Consider the following 17,527-nt stretch of genomic DNA (forward strand, 5'->3'; position numbering starts at 1 on the left):
AAAAAGTCTATATTTATTAATTTTATATTTGTCTTTATATTATTCTCAATGTTATCACTTGTCTGCACCCCTCTCCCCAGCTCTCCGAGAAACTGAAAAAGAAACAAGAAAGGTAAATTTCTTTTTCCTAGGGGTACTGGGGGCTGAGGGGGGAATTAACTTATGGAACTGACCCATCTACATCTGTCCTTCTGTGCCCAGTTTTTGCCGTCTGCAGACAGAAAAGGAGACTCTATTTAATGACAGCAGGTAACTGCCAGATTTGCAGGCATTGGTGGACAATTGGGACAGTGCCTAGTGAAGACTACAGGGGCAGAGCTAGGAGACCGGGCCTCAAGCCATGCCCAACACACCCCCTCCCCATCACCCCTAGGAACAAGATTGAGGAATTACAACAACGGAAGGAAGCTGATCACAAAGCCCAGTTGGCTCGAACCCAGAAGCTGCAGCAGGAACTTGAGGCTGCAAATCAGGTGATGGGGGCTGGGTTCTGAGATCCCTGGGGTAGGGGCTAGGACTGGGAGCCTGGAGAGGTCTGAGGTCCATGGAGGCTGGCTGGGGAGTCTGAGATTTCCTGTGTTGGAAATGGATTCTAGGGTACCCCAGGAGCTAGGAAAATGGAGAGCCCTAGGAATTGTTATAGGAGTCTTCATGAGTGTAAGATCTCAGGGGGCTAAGGACTTAGAGGGCTGTGTGCTATAAATTTGTGTAAATATGAAACTCCTGGAGGTTTGAGACCACAGTCTGGATGAATCTGTGGTCACTAGGGCCTAGGACCAGGAATTGGGGTAAGTCTGAACTCCCTGGGCGCTGGGTGACTTTAAGACCTTTAGGGGCTGGGATATCAGTAAATTTGGGACTCCCAAGGGCTGAGGACATGGCTGGGTACAACTTTCAAGGGTGAGACAGTTGGGGCTGAAGGCTGAGTGCATTTGAGACTCTCAGGATCTGGGCGCTGGCTTGGGCCTAAGACACCTAGGAAGTGAGATCATATGGGCTAGGTAGTCCTGAGATCCCTGGGGGCTGTGAACAAAAAGCTGGTCAGTCTGAGACCTCCAGGGGCTGGAGCAAAAGTTTAGGTGGGTCTGAGGCTCCCGAGGACGGGGGGCTGGATGACTGTGAAGCCTCTGGGTTTCCTTCTAGAAAAGGTGAGTCTGAGGTCCCTTGGAATGGAGGATATGGTGGCTTGTGGTTCTGAAGTCCCTAGAAACTGGGAACATGGGGTCTAAGACAGGAGTCTAGGTAAAGCTGAGACCCCCAGGAACTGGTGGTTAGCTGGGTCTGAAGATCCCAAGAGACTGGGGAGCAGAGTGACAGGTGAAGGAGTCAGTCTGAGAGTTCACCAGGACCTGGAAACTAGGAGGTTGTGAGTTTGAGACCTCTAGGATCTGGGACTATGAGTTTGGGTGGATCTCACTTGGGAGATAGGGACATGGGAGATGAGTGTGTCTGAAACCCTTGGTGGCTGGGATTGGGAGGCTGGGTGAAGCTGTCATCCTTGTGTGCTGACTACATCTGAGATCCATGGGGCTGACTGTGTCTGAGAATCCTGGAGCTCCCAAGCTGGAATCTGGGTGAGTATGAGACCTCTTATGGATGGGAGCTGAGTGAGTTTGAACCACACAGGAGCTACGGCCAGGAGACTAGATGTGCCTGAGATCTTGGAGGCTGGGATAGAGGGGCTGACTGTGTCTTAAGCCCCTGAGGGTAGTGACCTGGCGTCTGGGTGAACCTGAGATTGCTGCTGGCTAGATAGTCTGAGACCCACAGGTGCTGGGAACATGCTGTCGGGTGGTCAAAGAGGGAGTCTGTATGGTTGTATGCACCCCAGGAGAGGCTGAGGTGTAAAATGGGCTCCCCTGGTCTCCACAGAGCTTGGCAGAGCTGAGAGATCAGCGGCAAGGGGAACGCCTGGAACATGCGGCAGCTTTGCGGGCCCTACAAGATCAGGTATGTTGTACTGGGTGGGCTCAGGGAGCTGGGGTTCAGGATGGGGGCAGCCTGAGTGGGTACTACATAGGCAGGCAAGGTTCCAGGGGATCCTGCTTCCCCCAGGCCTTTGTGTGTGTTTGTGTGTGTATGTGTCCTTTCTTGGCTGTGGGTAGGTCCTGTCCCCCTGTTCTGGACCCACTCTCACCTGCTGTGGGCATGGGGCCAGGTATCCATCCAGAGTGCAGATGCACAGGAACAAGTGGAAGGGCTTTTGGCTGAGAACAATGCCTTGAGGACTAGCCTGGCTGCCCTGGAGCAGGTAAAGGACACCTGGGGGCCCTTGCTGATCCCTGTCTTGTTCCCCCGTCTCCATCTGTTTCTGGTGCACATCAGGGTAGGGTGGTCTGGACCCCATGCTATTCTCCTGTCTTTGTTTCTGTTGCTCCTTTCAGTTGGCATCCAGCCCTCTTCTCTCTGGCCATCCATCCCTACTTTTTTTTTTTAACTTTAAAAAATTTTATTAGGGAGGCTGAGGCAGGAGAATTGCTTGAACCAGGACCCAGGAGGCAGAGGTTGCAGTGAGCCGAGATCGCGCCACTGTACTCCAGCCTGGGTGACAGAGCAATACTCTGTCTCAAAAAAAAAAAAAAAAAAAAAAACAAAAACGGGCTTGGTGGCTCACACCTGTAATCCCAGAACTTTGGGAGGCCGAGGCAGGCGGATCACCTGAGGTCAGGAGTTCGAGACCAGCCTGACCAACATAGAGAAACCCCATCTCTACTAAAACTACAAAATTAGCTGGGTATGGTGGCGGGCGCCTGTAATTCCAGCTACTCGGGAGGCTGAGGTGGGAGAATCGCTTGAGCCCGGGAAGCAGAGGTTGCGGTGAGCTGAGATCGTGCCATTGCACTCCAGCCTGGGCAACAAGAGTGAAACTCCATCTCAAAAAAAAAAAAAAAAAAAAAAAAACTTATTGGCCGGGCGTGGTGCTCACACCTGTAATCCCAGCACTTTGGGAGGCAGAGGTGGGCAGATCACCTGACATCAGGAGTTTGAGACCAGCCTGGCCAACATGGCGAAACTTCGTCTCTACTAAAAATACAAAAATTCGGCCAGGTGCGGTGGCTCACACCTGTAATCCCAGCACTTTGGGAGACCGAGGCGGGCGGATCACGAGGTCAGGAGATCGAGACCATCCTGGCTAACATGGTGAAACCCCGTCTCTACTAAAAATACAAAAAAAGTAACTGGACGTGGTGGCAGGAGCCTGTAGTCCCAGCTACTTGGGAGGCTGAGGCAGGAGAATGGCGAACCCGGGAGGCAGAGCTTGCAGTGAGCCGAGATTGCTCCACTGCACTCCAGCCTGGGTGACCGAGCGAGACTCCATCTCAAAAAAAAAAAAGAAAAAAAAAATTCGGCTCGGCGCAATGTCTCACACCTATAATCCCAGCACTTTGGGAGGCTGAGACGGGCGGATCACCTGGGGTCCAGAGTTCGAGACCAGCCTGGCCAATATGGTGAAACCTCGTCCCTACTAAAAATACAAAAAAATTAGCTGGGCATGGTGGCGCACACCTGTAATCCCAGCTACTCGAGAGGCTGAGGCAGGAGAATTGCTTGAACCTGGGAGGCAGAGGTTGTAGTGAGCCGAGATCGTGCCACTGCACTCCAGCCTGGGCGACAGAGCGAGACTCCATCTCAAAAAAAAAAAAAAAAAAAAAAAATTAGCCGGGTGTGGTGGGGCCTGTAATTCCAGCTACCTGGGAGGCTGGGAGGATGAGGTAGGAGAATCGATTGAACCTGGGAGGCAGAGGCTGCAGTGAGCTGAGATGGTGCCACTGCACTCCAGCCTGGGTGACAGAGCAAGACTCCATCTCAAAAAAGAGAAAAAAAATTATTTTGTAGAGACAGGGTCTCACTGTGTTGCCCAGACTGGCTCAAACTTCTGGCCTCAAGCTGTCTTCCCACCTCGGCCTCCCAAAGTGCTGGGATTACAGACGTGAGCCACTGTGCTTGGCCTATCTCTGCTTTTCTTTCTTTCTAGTTTCTCTCTAGTAAAGTACATGAAATGTACTAATCTTAAGTGTACACTCAGTGAATCCTGTCTTCCTCTCTCTCTGCCTCTGTCTCTCTCTTTTCTCTCTCTCTCTTTCTCTCCCCGCCACCATAGCCACTACCCAGATCAAAGTATAAAGCACTTTTAGTACCCCAGAAGGTCCCCTTTATCCCTTCAAAGTCAGTCTCCCCCAGAAGTAACCATTATTCTGATCTCTAGCAACGTAAGATTCATTTTGCTTTTTCTTTAACTTTATATAAATGGAATCAGCTGCTCTTTGTCTCTGACTTCTTTCTGGTAGCACTATGTAAGTTTATCCACGTGGAACACAGGTGTGTTCTCTTTTTTTTTTTTTTTTTTTTTTTGAGACGGAGTCTGGCTCTGTGGCCCAGGCTGGAGTGCAGTGGCACGATCTCGGCTCACTGCAAGCTCCACCTCCCGGGTTCACGCTATTCTCCCGCCTCAGCCTCCGAGTAGCTGGGACTACAGGCGCCCGCCACCACGCCCGGCTAGTTTTTTATATTTTTAGTAGAGACGGGGTTTCACCATGTTAGCCAGGATGGTCTCGATCTCCTGACCTTGTGATCCACCCGCCTCGGCCTCCCAAAGTGCTGGGATTACAGGCTTGAGCCACCGCGCCCTGCCAGGTGTGTTCTCTTATTGTTGTGTGGTATTCCATTGTATGAACATGCCACATTTACCCATTCTCTTCATTGCTTTTCTGTTTGAAATTTCCTCTCTCTTCCTGGTTCTCTTCCCACCTCCCTCCCTGTTTCCCTGGAACTAGGAGGCTCATACCCTGTCCCTGGCCCCTGGGGTCCCTTTCACTCTACTTCTTTTTTTTTTTTTTTTTTTGAGACGGAGTCTCGCTCTGTCACCCAGGCTGGAGTGCTGTGGCCGGATCTCAGCTCACTGCAAGCTCCACCTCCCGGGTTCCCGCCATTCTCCTGCCTCAGCCTCCCGAGTAGCCGGGACTACAGGCGCCCGCCACCTCGCCCGGCTAGTTTTTTTTTTTGTATTTTTTAGTAGAGACGGGGTTTCACCGTGTTAGCCAGGATGGTCTTGATCTCCTGACCTCGTGATCCGCCCGTCTCGGCCTCTCAAAGTGCTGGGATTACAGGCTTGAGCCACCGCGCCCGGCCTTTTCACTCTACTTCTTATCACCACTACTTTCTCCAGATCCAAACAGCAAAGACCCAAGAACTGAATATGCTCCGGGAACAGACCACTGGGCTGGCAGCTGAGTTGCAGCAGCGGCAGGCTGAGTACGAGAACCTTATGGGACAGAAAGATGACCTCAACTCCCAGCTCCAGGTAACACCTTTGGCTCTGGCCTGTCTCTTCCTAGTTCCCTAGTAATGGCCCAGGGAAGTCACCAATAAGGTAGAGTGGGAAGACTGGAGTCAGGAGGACTTAGGTTCCAGTCTGGCTCCCTAACTTATTAGCACCTTTGTGTTCTGGGACAAGTCATTTCACTTCTCTGAAACTAGCCTCTTCGGTTAGTTAGGATATCCATTCTTTTTCATTTTATTTTTATTTTTTATTTTATTTTATTTTATTTATTTATTTTTTGAGACGGAGTCTTACTTTGTCGCCCAGGCTGGAGTGCAGTGGCATGATCTCGGCTCACTGCAAGCTCTGCCTCCCGGGTTCTCGCCATTCTCCTGCCTCTGCCTCCAGAGTAGCTGGGACTACAGGCGCCCGCCACCACGCCTGGCTAATTTTTGGTATTTTTAGTAGAGACAGGGTTTCACCGTGTTAGCCAGGATGGTTTCGATCTCCTGAACTCATGATCCGCCCACCTCGGCCTCCCAAAGTGCTGGGATTACAGGTGTGAGCCACCGCGCTAGGCCTCTTTTTTTTTTTTTTTTTTGAGATGGAGTCTCGCTCTGTCGCCCAGGCTGGAGTGCAGTGGCGCCATCTCAGCTCACTGCAGCCTCCGCCTCCTGGGTTCAAGTGATTCTCCTGCCTCAGCCTCCCAAGTAGCTGGGATTACAGGCACCTGGCACCACACCCAGCTAATTTCGTATTTTTAGTAGAGACGGGGTTTCACCATGTTGGTCAGGCTGGTCTCAAACTCCTGACCTCAGGAGATCCACCCGACTCAGCCTCCCAAAGGATATCCATTCTGATTCCATAATAGAAACCAGAATAACAGTAGATTAAATAAGATACAAATTTAGTTTTCTCTCATTAAAAGTCCAGGTATGTTGTTCAGGGATGGAATGATGGCTTTCCAGTCATCAGTGACCCAGGTTCTTTCTCCATTGCTGTTCCTCCACCTTCAACACAAGACTTTTATCTTGGCATCCAAGACAGGTGCTGAAGCTCCCCGACCATCATGTTTGTATTCTATATGGAAAGAAGGAGGAAAGGGGGCAGGGAAGAGTGTGCCTCTTTCCTTTAAGAGCATAACCTAAATTACACTCACCACTTCCGCATACACAAGTAAATCACATGGCCATACCTAACAGTGAGGGAGGAGGGGAAACATCTGCTAGACAGCTGTATGCCTGATTATAAATTTTATTGCTAGGGAAGTAAGGGAGAATGAATACTGGGGAGCAACTAGCAGTCTCTGCTATATTTCCTATCCAGAAATTGAGATCACAATACCAACTTTACCACAGAGAAGGGAAATGGTCTACCAGATGGTCCTGGGTGACTAGCACCTACTGGATGCTCTTTATCAAACTCTTTCCCCTTGGTGTCTGCATTAGGAGTCATTACGGGCCAATAGTCGGCTGCTGGAACAACTTCAAGAGATAGGGCAGGAGAAGGAGCAGTTGACCCAGGAACTACAGGAAGCTCGGAAGGTAGGGGAACATGAGGGTTGAGGGGAGAGGATGAGGGGTAGGAATTGGCTCAGTCCATGGGGGTGGGAAGAGGTGATATAGCCAAATATGTGGGGATAGGAGGGAAAGGAAAATTGATTGGTTTGTGGTTGACCAGTTTCTTGGCCAAATCCATCAGAGTGGGAGGGGAAAGAAAGAAAGTGACCAGTTCTATAAGGATGGGTGAGTGCCTTAGCCAGTTCAATGGGGATGGGAGTGGAGTTTGGCTAGTTCTTTGGGCATGGGAAGAGGGTGGGAGGCCTTTTTTCAATGTTGTGGAATGAAGTTAACTGCCATCGTCCTGGTCCCCAGAGTGCTGAGAAGCGGAAGGCCATGCTGGATGAGCTAGCAATGGAGACGCTGCAAGAGAAGTCCCAGCACAAGGAAGAGCTGGGAGCAGTTCGTCTACGGCATGAGAAGGAGGTGCTGGGGGTGCGTGCCCGCTATGAGCGTGAGCTCCGAGAGCTGCATGAAGACAAGAAGCGTCAGGAGGAGGAGCTCCGTGGGCAGATCCGGGAGGAGAAGGTGGGTGGGTAGATGACGATGCCCTTCTTCCTCTAAAACCTGGGGACCACAGTGTTGCTGATAGGCCAATGGGTAGCGTGCATCAGGTGCCCACTCCTCTGCCTGCCTGGCCCATGACAGTTTGCCCCATCCCAGGCCCGGACACGGGAGCTGGAGACTCTCCAGCAGACAGTGGAAGAACTTCAAGCTCAGGTACACTCCATGGATGGAGCCAAGGGCTGGTTTGAACGGCGCTTGAAAGAAGCCGAGGTGAGTTGGGGATGCCTGGTGAGGAACAAGAGGTTGATTGGGGCCCTCATGTCAAACCAGAGAAACAGGAGTGGTCAGGCCCTGGAACTTCCCGAGATTTTCTGGACTTAGGGATATCCCCACAGTCCCCTGGCTCAATAGCAGCTCTCTGGAGTGGATCAGGGGATGGCCATCAGATAGGACAGACTGTCACGTGTTAAGGCTGCCCTGCCTTTATGCAAATTTGGAAAGGCACCTCTTTCTCCTGAAACTGTACTTCTGTCAGGAAATTAATGCAATACACTGATGTTATTTGAATAAGAACCTGCTGGGTGTGGTGGCTCATGCCTGTAATCCCAGCATTTTGGGAGGCCGAGGTGGGCGGATCACTTGAGGTCAGGAGTTTAAGACCAGCCTGGGCCGGGCGCGGTGGCTCAAGCCTGTAATCCCAGCACTTTGGGAGGCGGAGACGGGCGGATCACGAGGTCAGGAGATCGAGACCATCCTGGCTAACACGGTGAAACCCCGTCTCTACTTAAAAATACAAAAAACTAGCCGGGCGAGGTGGCGGGCACCTGTAGTCCCAGCTACTCGGGAGGCTGAGGCAGGAGAATGGCGTGAACCCGGGAGGCGGAGCTTGTAGTGAGCTGAGATCCGGCCACTGCACTCCAGCCTGGGTGACAGAGCGAGACTCCGTCTCAAAAAAAAAAAAAAAAAAAAAAAAAAAAGACCAGCCTGGCCAACATGGTGAAACGCTGTCTCTACTAAAAATACAAAAATTAGCTGGGCATGGTGGCCGGCGCCTGTAATTCCAGCTACTCAGGAGGCTGAGGCAGGAGAATCACTTGAACCCAGGAGGCAGAGGTTGCAGTGAGCTGAGATTGTGCCACTGCACTCTAGCCTGTCTCAAAAAAAGAACCTTTGTTGCCATTTTCTGGAAATCTCATGATACATTGAAAGGCATTGTCATGTAGCAGTGAAGAGCACAGGCTGGAGCCAGTTGTTTGTCTAGGTTTGAATCCTGGCTGGGCTGTTTCCTAGCTGTGTGACCTTAGGCAGGTTATCTGACCTCTCTGTGGCCTGTTTTCATCAATGGTAGAAAGGGGATAACAATAATATCTACCGTCTAGGTATTACGGGAGGATTACAGAAAATGAGTTAATATATGTAAAACCCTTAGAACATTCTTGGCACATAGTAAGCGCTGTGTTATGTTTTGTTAAATAAAATAAAATGTAAATGCAAATCTAGGTCAACCATGTGAATGGTGCAGCTTTAGATGTGACACTTCTGTATACTGCCTAAGGGCATGTGGGGTTCCCTGCAGGAGGGTCATTTCTGCATACCTCTGGGCCCCCATTGCAGTCCCTCATACCCCTAACGGGGCATGATATCTTCTGGGGGGCTGTGGCCAGACCTGGGACTTGTCTTGTAGGAATCCCTGCAGCAGCAGCAGCAGGAACAAGAGGAAGCCCTCAAGCAGTGTCGGGAGCAGCATGCTGCCGAGCTGAAGGTGCCTCTCGCATGATGGTGTTCCTCTCTCCAGACAGTGACGGGCCCTCCTGGGAGGACAGAGGCTTCCCAAGCCAATGCCTAAGCTGCTTTCTGCTTTGCAGGACAAGGAGGAGGAGCTACAGGATGTGCGGGATCAGCTCGAGCAGGCCCAGGAGGAGCGGGACTGCCACCTGAAGACCATTAGCAGCCTGAAGCAGGTCAGCGGTCCTTGCACAGCCCCCAGACACACCCCTGATCCTCAGCGTGCAGGAGGGGCAGGGAGGGAGCATGCTTCAGGCAGCCCTTCTGGCACCTACCAGCCATGCCTGCTTTCTCCCACAGGAAGTGAAGGACACAGCGGATGGGCAGAGGATCCTGGAGAAGAAGGGCAGTGCTGCGGTAAGACAGAGGGGTGCCCAAGCACGGCTCCCTCCTACCTGCAGCCTCCCTCCTACCTGCAGCCTCCCTCCTATGGGCCCACTGGGCCTTAGTCCTCATCTTACCCCTGTCCCCCACAGCTCAAGGACCTCAAGCGGCAGCTGCATTTGGAGCGGAAACGGGCAGATAAGCTGCAGGAGCGGCTGCAGGACATCCTCACTAATAGCAAGAGCCGCTCAGGTGAGGGACCAGGACAGGCAGAGGAGGCTGAGGCATGGGGTAGGCAGGGCCTGGGCCCGCAGGCTGCAGGTCAGTCCTGCATCTTCCTCAGCTGTGCTTTCCTGCTTCTGTCGCTCTGGAACTCCATCTGTCTTTTACCTCTTCTCTGTCTCTCCTCTGATTCTTTCTCTGCATTTTCTCTTATTTCTATCTTTCTGTCTCATTTTTGCCCTGTCTCTTCTCAGTTTCTGTCTCTGCATCTGTCTCAGTTTGTTCTCTCTCTTTCCTCTATATTTGCCTTTATCTCCTTGCTTTCTTTCTCTAGTTTTCTCTCTTTTTTTTTTTTTTTTGAGACAGAGTTTTGCTCTTGTTGCCCAGGCTGGAGTGCAATGGTGTGATCTCCGCTCACTGCAACCTCCGCCTCCCGGGTTCAAGCAATTCTCCTGCCTCGGCCTCCTGAGTAACTGGGATTACAGGCATGCACCACCACGCCCGGCTAATTTTGTATTTTTAGTAGAGGCAGGGTTTCTCCATGTTGGTCAGGCTGGTCCCAAACTCCCAACCTCAGGTGATCTGCCTGCCTCAGCCTCCCAAAGTGTTGGGATTACAGGCATGAGCCACTGCGCCCAGCGCCCCCTTACTTTTCTCTGTCCCTTTATCTCTTCCCACCACTTTATCTCTGTCTCCTCTTCCTCTCTCTTCTGTTTGTCTGTTTATATCTCTGTCTCCTCACTGTATGTCCTACGTTACACACTCCCACACCTCACTTGGTGTTTCTAAATCTATTGTATACAATCTCTCATTCTGTAAATCTCCACACTCAAGTACAGGCTCCCTGATATAAAACTCCCTGAGTCCCTGCCCTCCAGAAGCCCCCAGTTGAGCTAGGGAGACAGACTTATACACAGTCAGCAACCCTGTGGTGTTTTCATTATACAACTAATCCAATCTGTTATTTCTGCCACTTCAAGCAGAAGACACACACACACGCACAACTTTAGTTGCTTCAGCCTTTTTTTAGACGGGGATGGCCTATAAATACATTTAAGTAAGTAAAATGCAGTGATGGCTCTGTTGTATCTCCTAGATCACAGACTCAGAGAAAACTTGGTCCCTTGTTCCCCTACTCGGGATACCTATGGATCCCCACTCAGTCACCCCACCCTTGCCAGAGATCCCTGAGGGCTTTAAGTGACATGGCAAAACAGATGTATCTCTCACCAAATCAATTTCTCTCTGAGGCACTCAGTCTCCCGAAGTAACCTTTCTTTATAAAGGAGGAGTTTTGTTTCTGTTTTATCACAGACGAATGTAAGAATCTTGGGAAAGGTGTAATCCCAGCACTTTGGGAGGCCAAGGTGGGTGGATCACCTGAGGTCAGGAGTTTAAGACCAGCCTGGCCAACATGGTGAAACCCCGTCTCAACTAAAAATACAAAAAATTAGCTGGACATGGTGGTGGGCGCCTGTAATCCCAGCTGCTTCGGGAGGCTGAGTCAGGAGAATTGCCTGAACCCAGGAGGCAGGGGTTGCAGTGAGCCAAGATTGCGGCATTGCACTCCAGCCTGGGCGACAAGAGTGAAACTCTGTCTAAAAAAAAAGAAAAGAATCTTGGGAAAAGTTAAATTGTATACCATACATTCAATACATTCACCTTGTCCATTAGATTAAACTGAGAGTTAGGTGCGTGGTTACGAGAGCCTGCTTGCATGTTTTTTTCTCTCTGTCTCTGCTCTGGCTCACTTCTTTCTCCAGGGTCTCTGTTAGTTTCTGTCATCTGCTCTGGCTTTCCATCTCTGGCATTTTCTCTCTGCAAGCAGATGTACCCTGTGCCCTCCTAGCTGTCTTCCTTTCTCTGAACCCTGTGTCCAAGTGTGTCTGCCATTTGAGGCCCATGTGTACCCACATCGTTGTGTTTCTCCAACCTCTTCCATTTTCTCCCTCTCTTTTTGTATGTGTTTCTCCAGAAAGGCAGCTCTTTCTTTTCTTTTCTTTTCTTTTCTTTTTTTTTTGAAACGGAGTCTCACTCTGTCACCCAGGCTGGAGTGCAATGGTGCGATCTTGGCTCATTGCAACCTCCGCCTGCCAGGTTCAAGCGATTCTCCTGCCTCAGCCTCCTGAGTTGCCGGAATTACAGGCATGCACCACCACACCTCGCTAATTTTTGTATTTTTAGTAGAGACAGGGTTTCTCCACGTTGGCCAGGCTGTTCTCGAACTCCTGACATCAAGTGATCCACCCGCCTCGGCCTCCCAAAGTGCTGAGATTACAGGTGTGAGCCAGTGCGCCCGGCCTCAGCTCTTTTTTCTGTCTCTGTCTCTCCCTGTCCTCCTGTCTGCTTCTGCCTTTCCCCATGCCTCGGTGTCTCTCTTTCCATCTCTGTTAAATCTGTTTCTGCCTCTTCCTGCTGGTTGCTGCTCTGGGACTCAGGGGTATTGGGGCTCAAGTTTCTCTTCCCTCCACCACCCAGGCCTTGAGGAGCTGGTTCTCTCAGAGATGAACTCACCAAGCCGGACCCAGACAGGGGACAGCAGTAGCATCTCCTCCTTCAGCTACCGGGAGATCTTGCGGGAAAAGGAGAGCTCGGCTGTTCCAGCCAGGGTAAGGGGAAAGGAAGAACCTACAGCTCCAGCTTCTCTCAACCCAAAAATCTGAGAACTCCTCCCCTTTTCTCCTCACTTAAATCCATCTCCTACCTTGGGCGCAGCACACATATTTTCTTGCCAACTTCTCCCCAAGCCCACCAACTTGGATTCGGATTGCTACATGTGGGACAGGCCATTCTCTCTCTGTCTGACTTTCTGTTCCATCATCTGTGGGCTAATTCCCCCTTCTCTGGTGCCATAAAGTATGTGGCTCATAGTAGGTGCACCATCCAAGGAGAAGGTCCCTTTTTCCAACTTGTAACCATCACGAATTATTATTGCCAGCTATCATGTCAGCCTCTTTACCAGTCACTTTCCTTTGGAAATAACTTTTTTATGTTCCACAAATAGTATGTGCGCATTGTAGTACATTTTTTATTTTTTATTTTTTTTTATTTTTTATTTTTTTTTATTTTATTTATTTATTTTTTTTTTTGAGACGGAGTCTCGATCTGTCGCCCAGGCTGGAGTGCAGTGGCGCGATCTCGGCTCACTGCAAGCTCCGCCTCCCGGGCCGACGCCATTCTCCTGCCTTAGCCTCCCGAGTAGCTGGGACCACAGGCGCCCGCCTCCGCGCCCGGCTAATTTTTTGTATTTTTAGTAGAGACAGGGTTTCACCGTTTTAGCCAGGATGGTCTCGATCTCCTGACCTTGTGATCCGCCCGCCTCAGCCTCCCAAAGTGCTGGGATTACAGACGTGAGCCACTGCGCCCGGCCTGTAGTACATTTTTTTTTTTTTTTTTTTTTTTTTTTTTTTTGAGATGGAGTCTCGCTGTGTCTCCCAGGCTGGAGTGCAGTGGCGTGATCTCGGCTCACTGCAAGCTCCGCCTCCTGGGTTCACGCCATTCTCCCGCCTCAGCCTCCCAAGTAGCTGGGACTACAGGCGCCCGCCACCACGCCCAGCTAGTTTTTTGTATTTTTAGTAGAGACGGGGTTTCACCATGTTAGCCAGGATAGTCTCGATCTCCTGACCTCGTGATCCACCCGCCTAAGCCTCCCAAAGTGCTGGGATTACAGGCTTGAGCCACCGCGCCCGGCCTGTAGTACATTTTTTAAAAACCACAAATGAGCAAAGATTTTTTAAAACCTTAAATGTCGGCCGGGCGCGGTGGCTCAAGCCTGTAATCCCAGCACTTTGGGAGGCCGAGACGGGCGGATCACAAGGTCAGGAGATCGAGACCATCCTGGCTAACACGGTGAAACCCCGTCTCTACTAAGAAATACAAAAAACTAGCCCGGCGAGGTGGCAGGCGCCTGTAGTCCCAGCTACTCGGGAGGCTGAGGCCGGAGAATGGCGTGAACCCGGGAGGCGGAGCTTGCAGTGAGCTGAGATCCGGCCACTGCACTCCAGCCTGGGCTACAGAGCGAGACTCCGTCTCAAAAAAAAATTAAAAAAAAAAAAAAATAAAATAAATAAATAAAACCTTAAATGTCTGGCCGGGTATGGTGGCTCATCCCTATAATCCTAGCACTTTGGGAGGCCAAGGTGGGTGGATCACATGAGCTCAGGAGTTTAAGACCAGCCTGGGAAACACAGTGAAACTCCGACTCTATTTAGAAAAAACAAAAACCAAGAAACCTTAAATGTCAAAAAAAATAATATTTTCACCATCCAGAAGTCACCATTATAAATTCTTAGTTCAGGGCTGGGCGTGGTGGCTCATGCCTGTAACCCCAGCACTTTGGGAGGCTGAGGTGGGCAGATCACTTGAGGTCAGGAGTTTGAGAACAGCCTGGCCAACATAGCAAAACCTTGTCTCCACTAAAATACAAAAATTAGCCGGGCGTGGTGGTGCGTGCCTGTAATTCCAGCTACTCGGGAGGCTGAGGCAGGAGAATCGCTTGATCCCGGGAGGCAGAGGTTGCAGTGAGCCAAGATCTTGCCATTGCACTCCAGCCTGGGCAACAAGAGCGAAACTCTGTCTCAAAAAAAAAAAAAAAAAAAAAATTTAATGTCATCTAATACTTTGACCTTAACCAGATTTCTCTAGTTGGCCCCAGAATGTCCTTTCTTGCTGGTTTTATGAAAACTAGCATTCAGATTTAGAGCACATGTTACATCTGGTTGTTTTATGACCCTTAAATCTCTTTAGTGTGGTCCCTTTTTTCCTGAGACCAACTTGTTGAAGAGGCCAGCCCAGTCACCCCACAGGAAGTATGCTACCTTTTGGGTTTTTCTGCTGGCTTCCTGGTGGTATGATTTAACATGTCCCTCTCTCTTCCAGTTTTCCTGTCAGCTGGAAGTTAGATCGCATTTGCTTTGGGATCTTCCTTTAATCCTCTCCACAAGGCTCTGATGTGGTTACTCTCTACCCCCGTTTAGGCAGAGGGGAAAACAGAGTCTGAGGGTACCAAGATGGGCCTACAGTCCCATCTTCAGGGCCCACGTTCTCTCATCCACCTCTGGCCTGGTTCTCCTCCCCAGTCCCTGACACCTGTCTGCGGTCAGTGGTGCTGAGCCTGGGTCTGGCCTCTCCCCTTCTCTTTCCTGCAGTCCTCATCCAGCAGCCCTCAGGCCCAGCCCCCTCGGCCAGCAGAGCTGTCAGATGAGGAAGTGGCTGAGCTCTTTCAGCGGCTGGCAGAGACACAGCAGGAGAAATGGATGCTGGAGGAGAAGGTGCTGCCTGCCTGCCTGCCCATCCCCACTTGAAGTGCCCTTGGGGGTGTGGGGTCTGTCCAGGGCCCGCCTCATGTGTGAACATGTACAGTAGAGGGGTCTCAGGTGGGCTGGGCCATCTTGCAGGTGAAGCACCTGGAGGTGAGCAGTGCTTCCATGGCAGAGGACCTCTGCCGGAAGAGCGCCATCATTGAGACCTACGTCATGGACAGCCGGATCGGTCAGTGCCCCCTTTTCCCTGGCCCTCAGCCCTGGTCCAGCCTTCACCTGGCCCTCCCTCTCCATTATGTGCTGCGGCTTCTCTCCTCTCCTCTCGGAACTCAGCGAAGCTACTGACAAGACCATGGCCTGTGGAGGGGAGAACAGGAAAGCACTGTCTCTTGATCTCGCCTCCTCCCTCTTCTTCCTTTCTCTGTCATCTCTCCACTCTCCATTCTCCAGTGTGTCTCTCTGTCCGCTTTCTCCTTTCCTCTCCCTGTGCCTCATCTTCCTCTCCTCTCTCCCTTCTCTCTTCTCCCTGTTTCTCTTTTTCACCCCACTCCTTCATCTTGTCTCGCTGTCTATACTGTTCTATCTCCATACATTTTCCTTCTCTGTATCTTCATTGGTTTTGCTCCTTTCTTTCAAACCTTCTCCTTCACAGATTTTTCTTTATTAATCAGAATCATACTGACCAACATGTGCTGAGGACTTTCTGTGTGCTCTGTGCTTCACACTCAATCATGTGCATCTTTCCAGTTCCACAAGTTAGTTATCCTCATTTCTCGGGGCCGCAGAGCTAGTGAGTGACAGAGCTAGGTTTCGTATGTCAAAGCCTCTGTCCTCCATGACATGGCTTTTCCTGCTCCCTTCTTCCCTGGTATTTGTCTCCCTCTTTTCTCCTCTGGCTCTGCCTGGCTCTCCTCTGGCTCTGCCGAGGGGGTTGTTCTCAGCCTGGGCCCTTGCAGATGTGTCTGTGGCAGCAGGCCACACAGACCGCAGCGGGCTGGGCAGCGTCCTGAGAGACCTAGTGAAGCCAGGCGACGAGAACCTTCGGGAGATGAACAAGAAGCTGCAGAACATGCTGGAGGAGCAGCTCACCAAGAATATGCACTTGCACAAGGCGAGTGTGGCCTGCCAGCCTACCCATCTGTTCACCCAGCCACCTGCCTACCCAGCCACAGCCCCTGGGTTATCTGCCAGTCCCCTTGCCCACCCACCCAGCCTGTCCTCCCAGCTATCCTCCTACCCACTCATCAACTACCCCATCATGCTCTCATCTTCTACTGTCTCATCAAGTTATTATCCATTCATTCCTTCCATGTATCCGCTCATCCATTTATCTACACATTCACCCAACCATTTGCCCATCTGTCCATCTGCCCAATCTACTACTTACTCATCTCATTGTCTACCCCATGTCCTGCCACCCATTTCTTGACATATCATTCTCTTATCTACTCATCAATTGCCCCTTGTGTTACCTTTCACCCACCCGGTGACCTGCCTGCCCACCTGTTGATCTCCATCTGTCCTCTGGACAATTCATTCGTCCACCAATTTGTCTACCACAGATCCCCCATGCCCATGAGTCCACACACACATCTTTTTGCCCAACCTGCCACCCAAAGACTTTCCCCATCTCTGAGAGTCAGAAAGGAGTCAGACCCAGCTCCTGCCTTTGAGAAGCAAGCTCACACTTAGTAGAAGGGCAGGTGACCAGAGTGGTGATGTATCCTGCAGCAGCACCATGCCGCAGGAGGCGTCCCACTCCCATATCTGTAGCTCCCCACCCATCCTCATGACTTTTCTGAGCCCAGCCCACTGCTGGGGGTGCTGTGAGTACCTTCCCATCCCAGGCCAGACACAGCTGAGCATTGATTAATGAAAGGGTGTGAAGGAAATCACAGATGATACTCTGCATTTGGCAAGGGAGCAGCCTGTCCCCTTTTCTGGCCCCTGATGGTTCATTTGTTTCTTAGGACATGGAAGTTCTGTCCCAGGAAATTGTGCGGCTCAGCAAGGAGTGCGTGGGGCCTCCTGACCCAGACCTAGAGCCAGGAGAAACCAGCTAAAGACCTGCAGGCTGCACCCACCTCCTCCCCCTCCTACCCCCTAGGATGCCATTCCCTTGGGCTGTGGTGGGGAAATGAGGGCTGAAGCCAAAATCAAATAGCTTGGGAGACTGGACATTAAAGGGACTAGAGGCCTGATGGTTAGTGTTAATGATCCTGTCTTAGGGCAGAGGCCACCAGGGAGTGGGGATCCTGAAGGAAGGGGCAGGGATTTCTCCTTCTTCTTGGTCCTGGCTCCCAAGGGCTTCTGTCTTCATCTCTGCATGAGCTCTCCTTCCCAGAGACCAACTCTTTTTTATTTTATTTTATTTTATTTTTTAATTTATGTCTGGAGCCTGGCTACTCTGCATTTGGGATTGGGGATGTTGGGTGGGTGTGTGGTCCATGTTCAGCGTTCTAGCAACACGTGTGTGTGTGTGTGTAAAGGCTGTGCAGCCAAAATACCATCTGGCCAGACGGGCCCACCCACTGACTGTCTCGTCTCATTCTTTTCAACCAAGAGGGACGTGCTGGGGGCGGGGAGGTTCACACCATTGGAATAGGGAG

At 51.0% G+C, this 17,527-nt stretch overlaps 1 protein-coding gene across 5 annotated transcripts in view; it reads left to right on the forward strand.

The window, feature by feature from the left end:
• LOC105493916 (GRIP1 associated protein 1) overlaps positions 1 to 17,453 on the forward strand; it is a 30,431-nt gene extending 12,978 nt beyond the window's left edge. For 2 of the 5 annotated variants that reach the window (XM_071088986.1, XM_071088989.1), the window contains 18 exons: positions 81 to 112; positions 202 to 249; positions 374 to 473; positions 1,873 to 1,950; positions 2,159 to 2,251; positions 5,168 to 5,302; positions 6,709 to 6,804; positions 7,135 to 7,347; positions 7,468 to 7,596; positions 9,011 to 9,088; positions 9,192 to 9,287; positions 9,412 to 9,468; positions 9,588 to 9,687; positions 12,136 to 12,266; positions 14,805 to 14,927; positions 15,054 to 15,147; positions 15,875 to 16,029; positions 16,889 to 17,453. In XM_071088986.1, the coding sequence (XP_070945087.1) occupies positions 81 to 112; positions 202 to 249; positions 374 to 473; positions 1,873 to 1,950; positions 2,159 to 2,251; positions 5,168 to 5,302; positions 6,709 to 6,804; positions 7,135 to 7,347; positions 7,468 to 7,596; positions 9,011 to 9,088; positions 9,192 to 9,287; positions 9,412 to 9,468; positions 9,588 to 9,687; positions 12,136 to 12,266; positions 14,805 to 14,927; positions 15,054 to 15,147; positions 15,875 to 16,029; positions 16,889 to 16,981 (1,851 nt within the window). In that variant the 3' untranslated portion in view covers positions 16,982 to 17,453. The remainder of the gene's footprint in view (positions 1 to 80; positions 113 to 201; positions 250 to 373; positions 474 to 1,872; positions 1,951 to 2,158; positions 2,252 to 5,167; positions 5,303 to 6,708; positions 6,805 to 7,134; positions 7,348 to 7,467; positions 7,597 to 9,010; positions 9,089 to 9,191; positions 9,288 to 9,411; positions 9,469 to 9,587; positions 9,688 to 12,135; positions 12,267 to 14,804; positions 14,928 to 15,053; positions 15,148 to 15,874; positions 16,030 to 16,888) is intronic. The other 3 variants (XM_011761905.3, XM_071088987.1, XM_011761906.2) reach the window with 3 other exon arrangements.
• Positions 17,454 to 17,527: the final 74 nt, after the last annotated feature.

Source organism: Macaca nemestrina, chromosome X (assembly GCF_043159975.1).
Source record: "Macaca nemestrina isolate mMacNem1 chromosome X, mMacNem.hap1, whole genome shotgun sequence".
NCBI classification, from domain to species: Eukaryota; Metazoa; Chordata; class Mammalia; order Primates; family Cercopithecidae; genus Macaca; species Macaca nemestrina.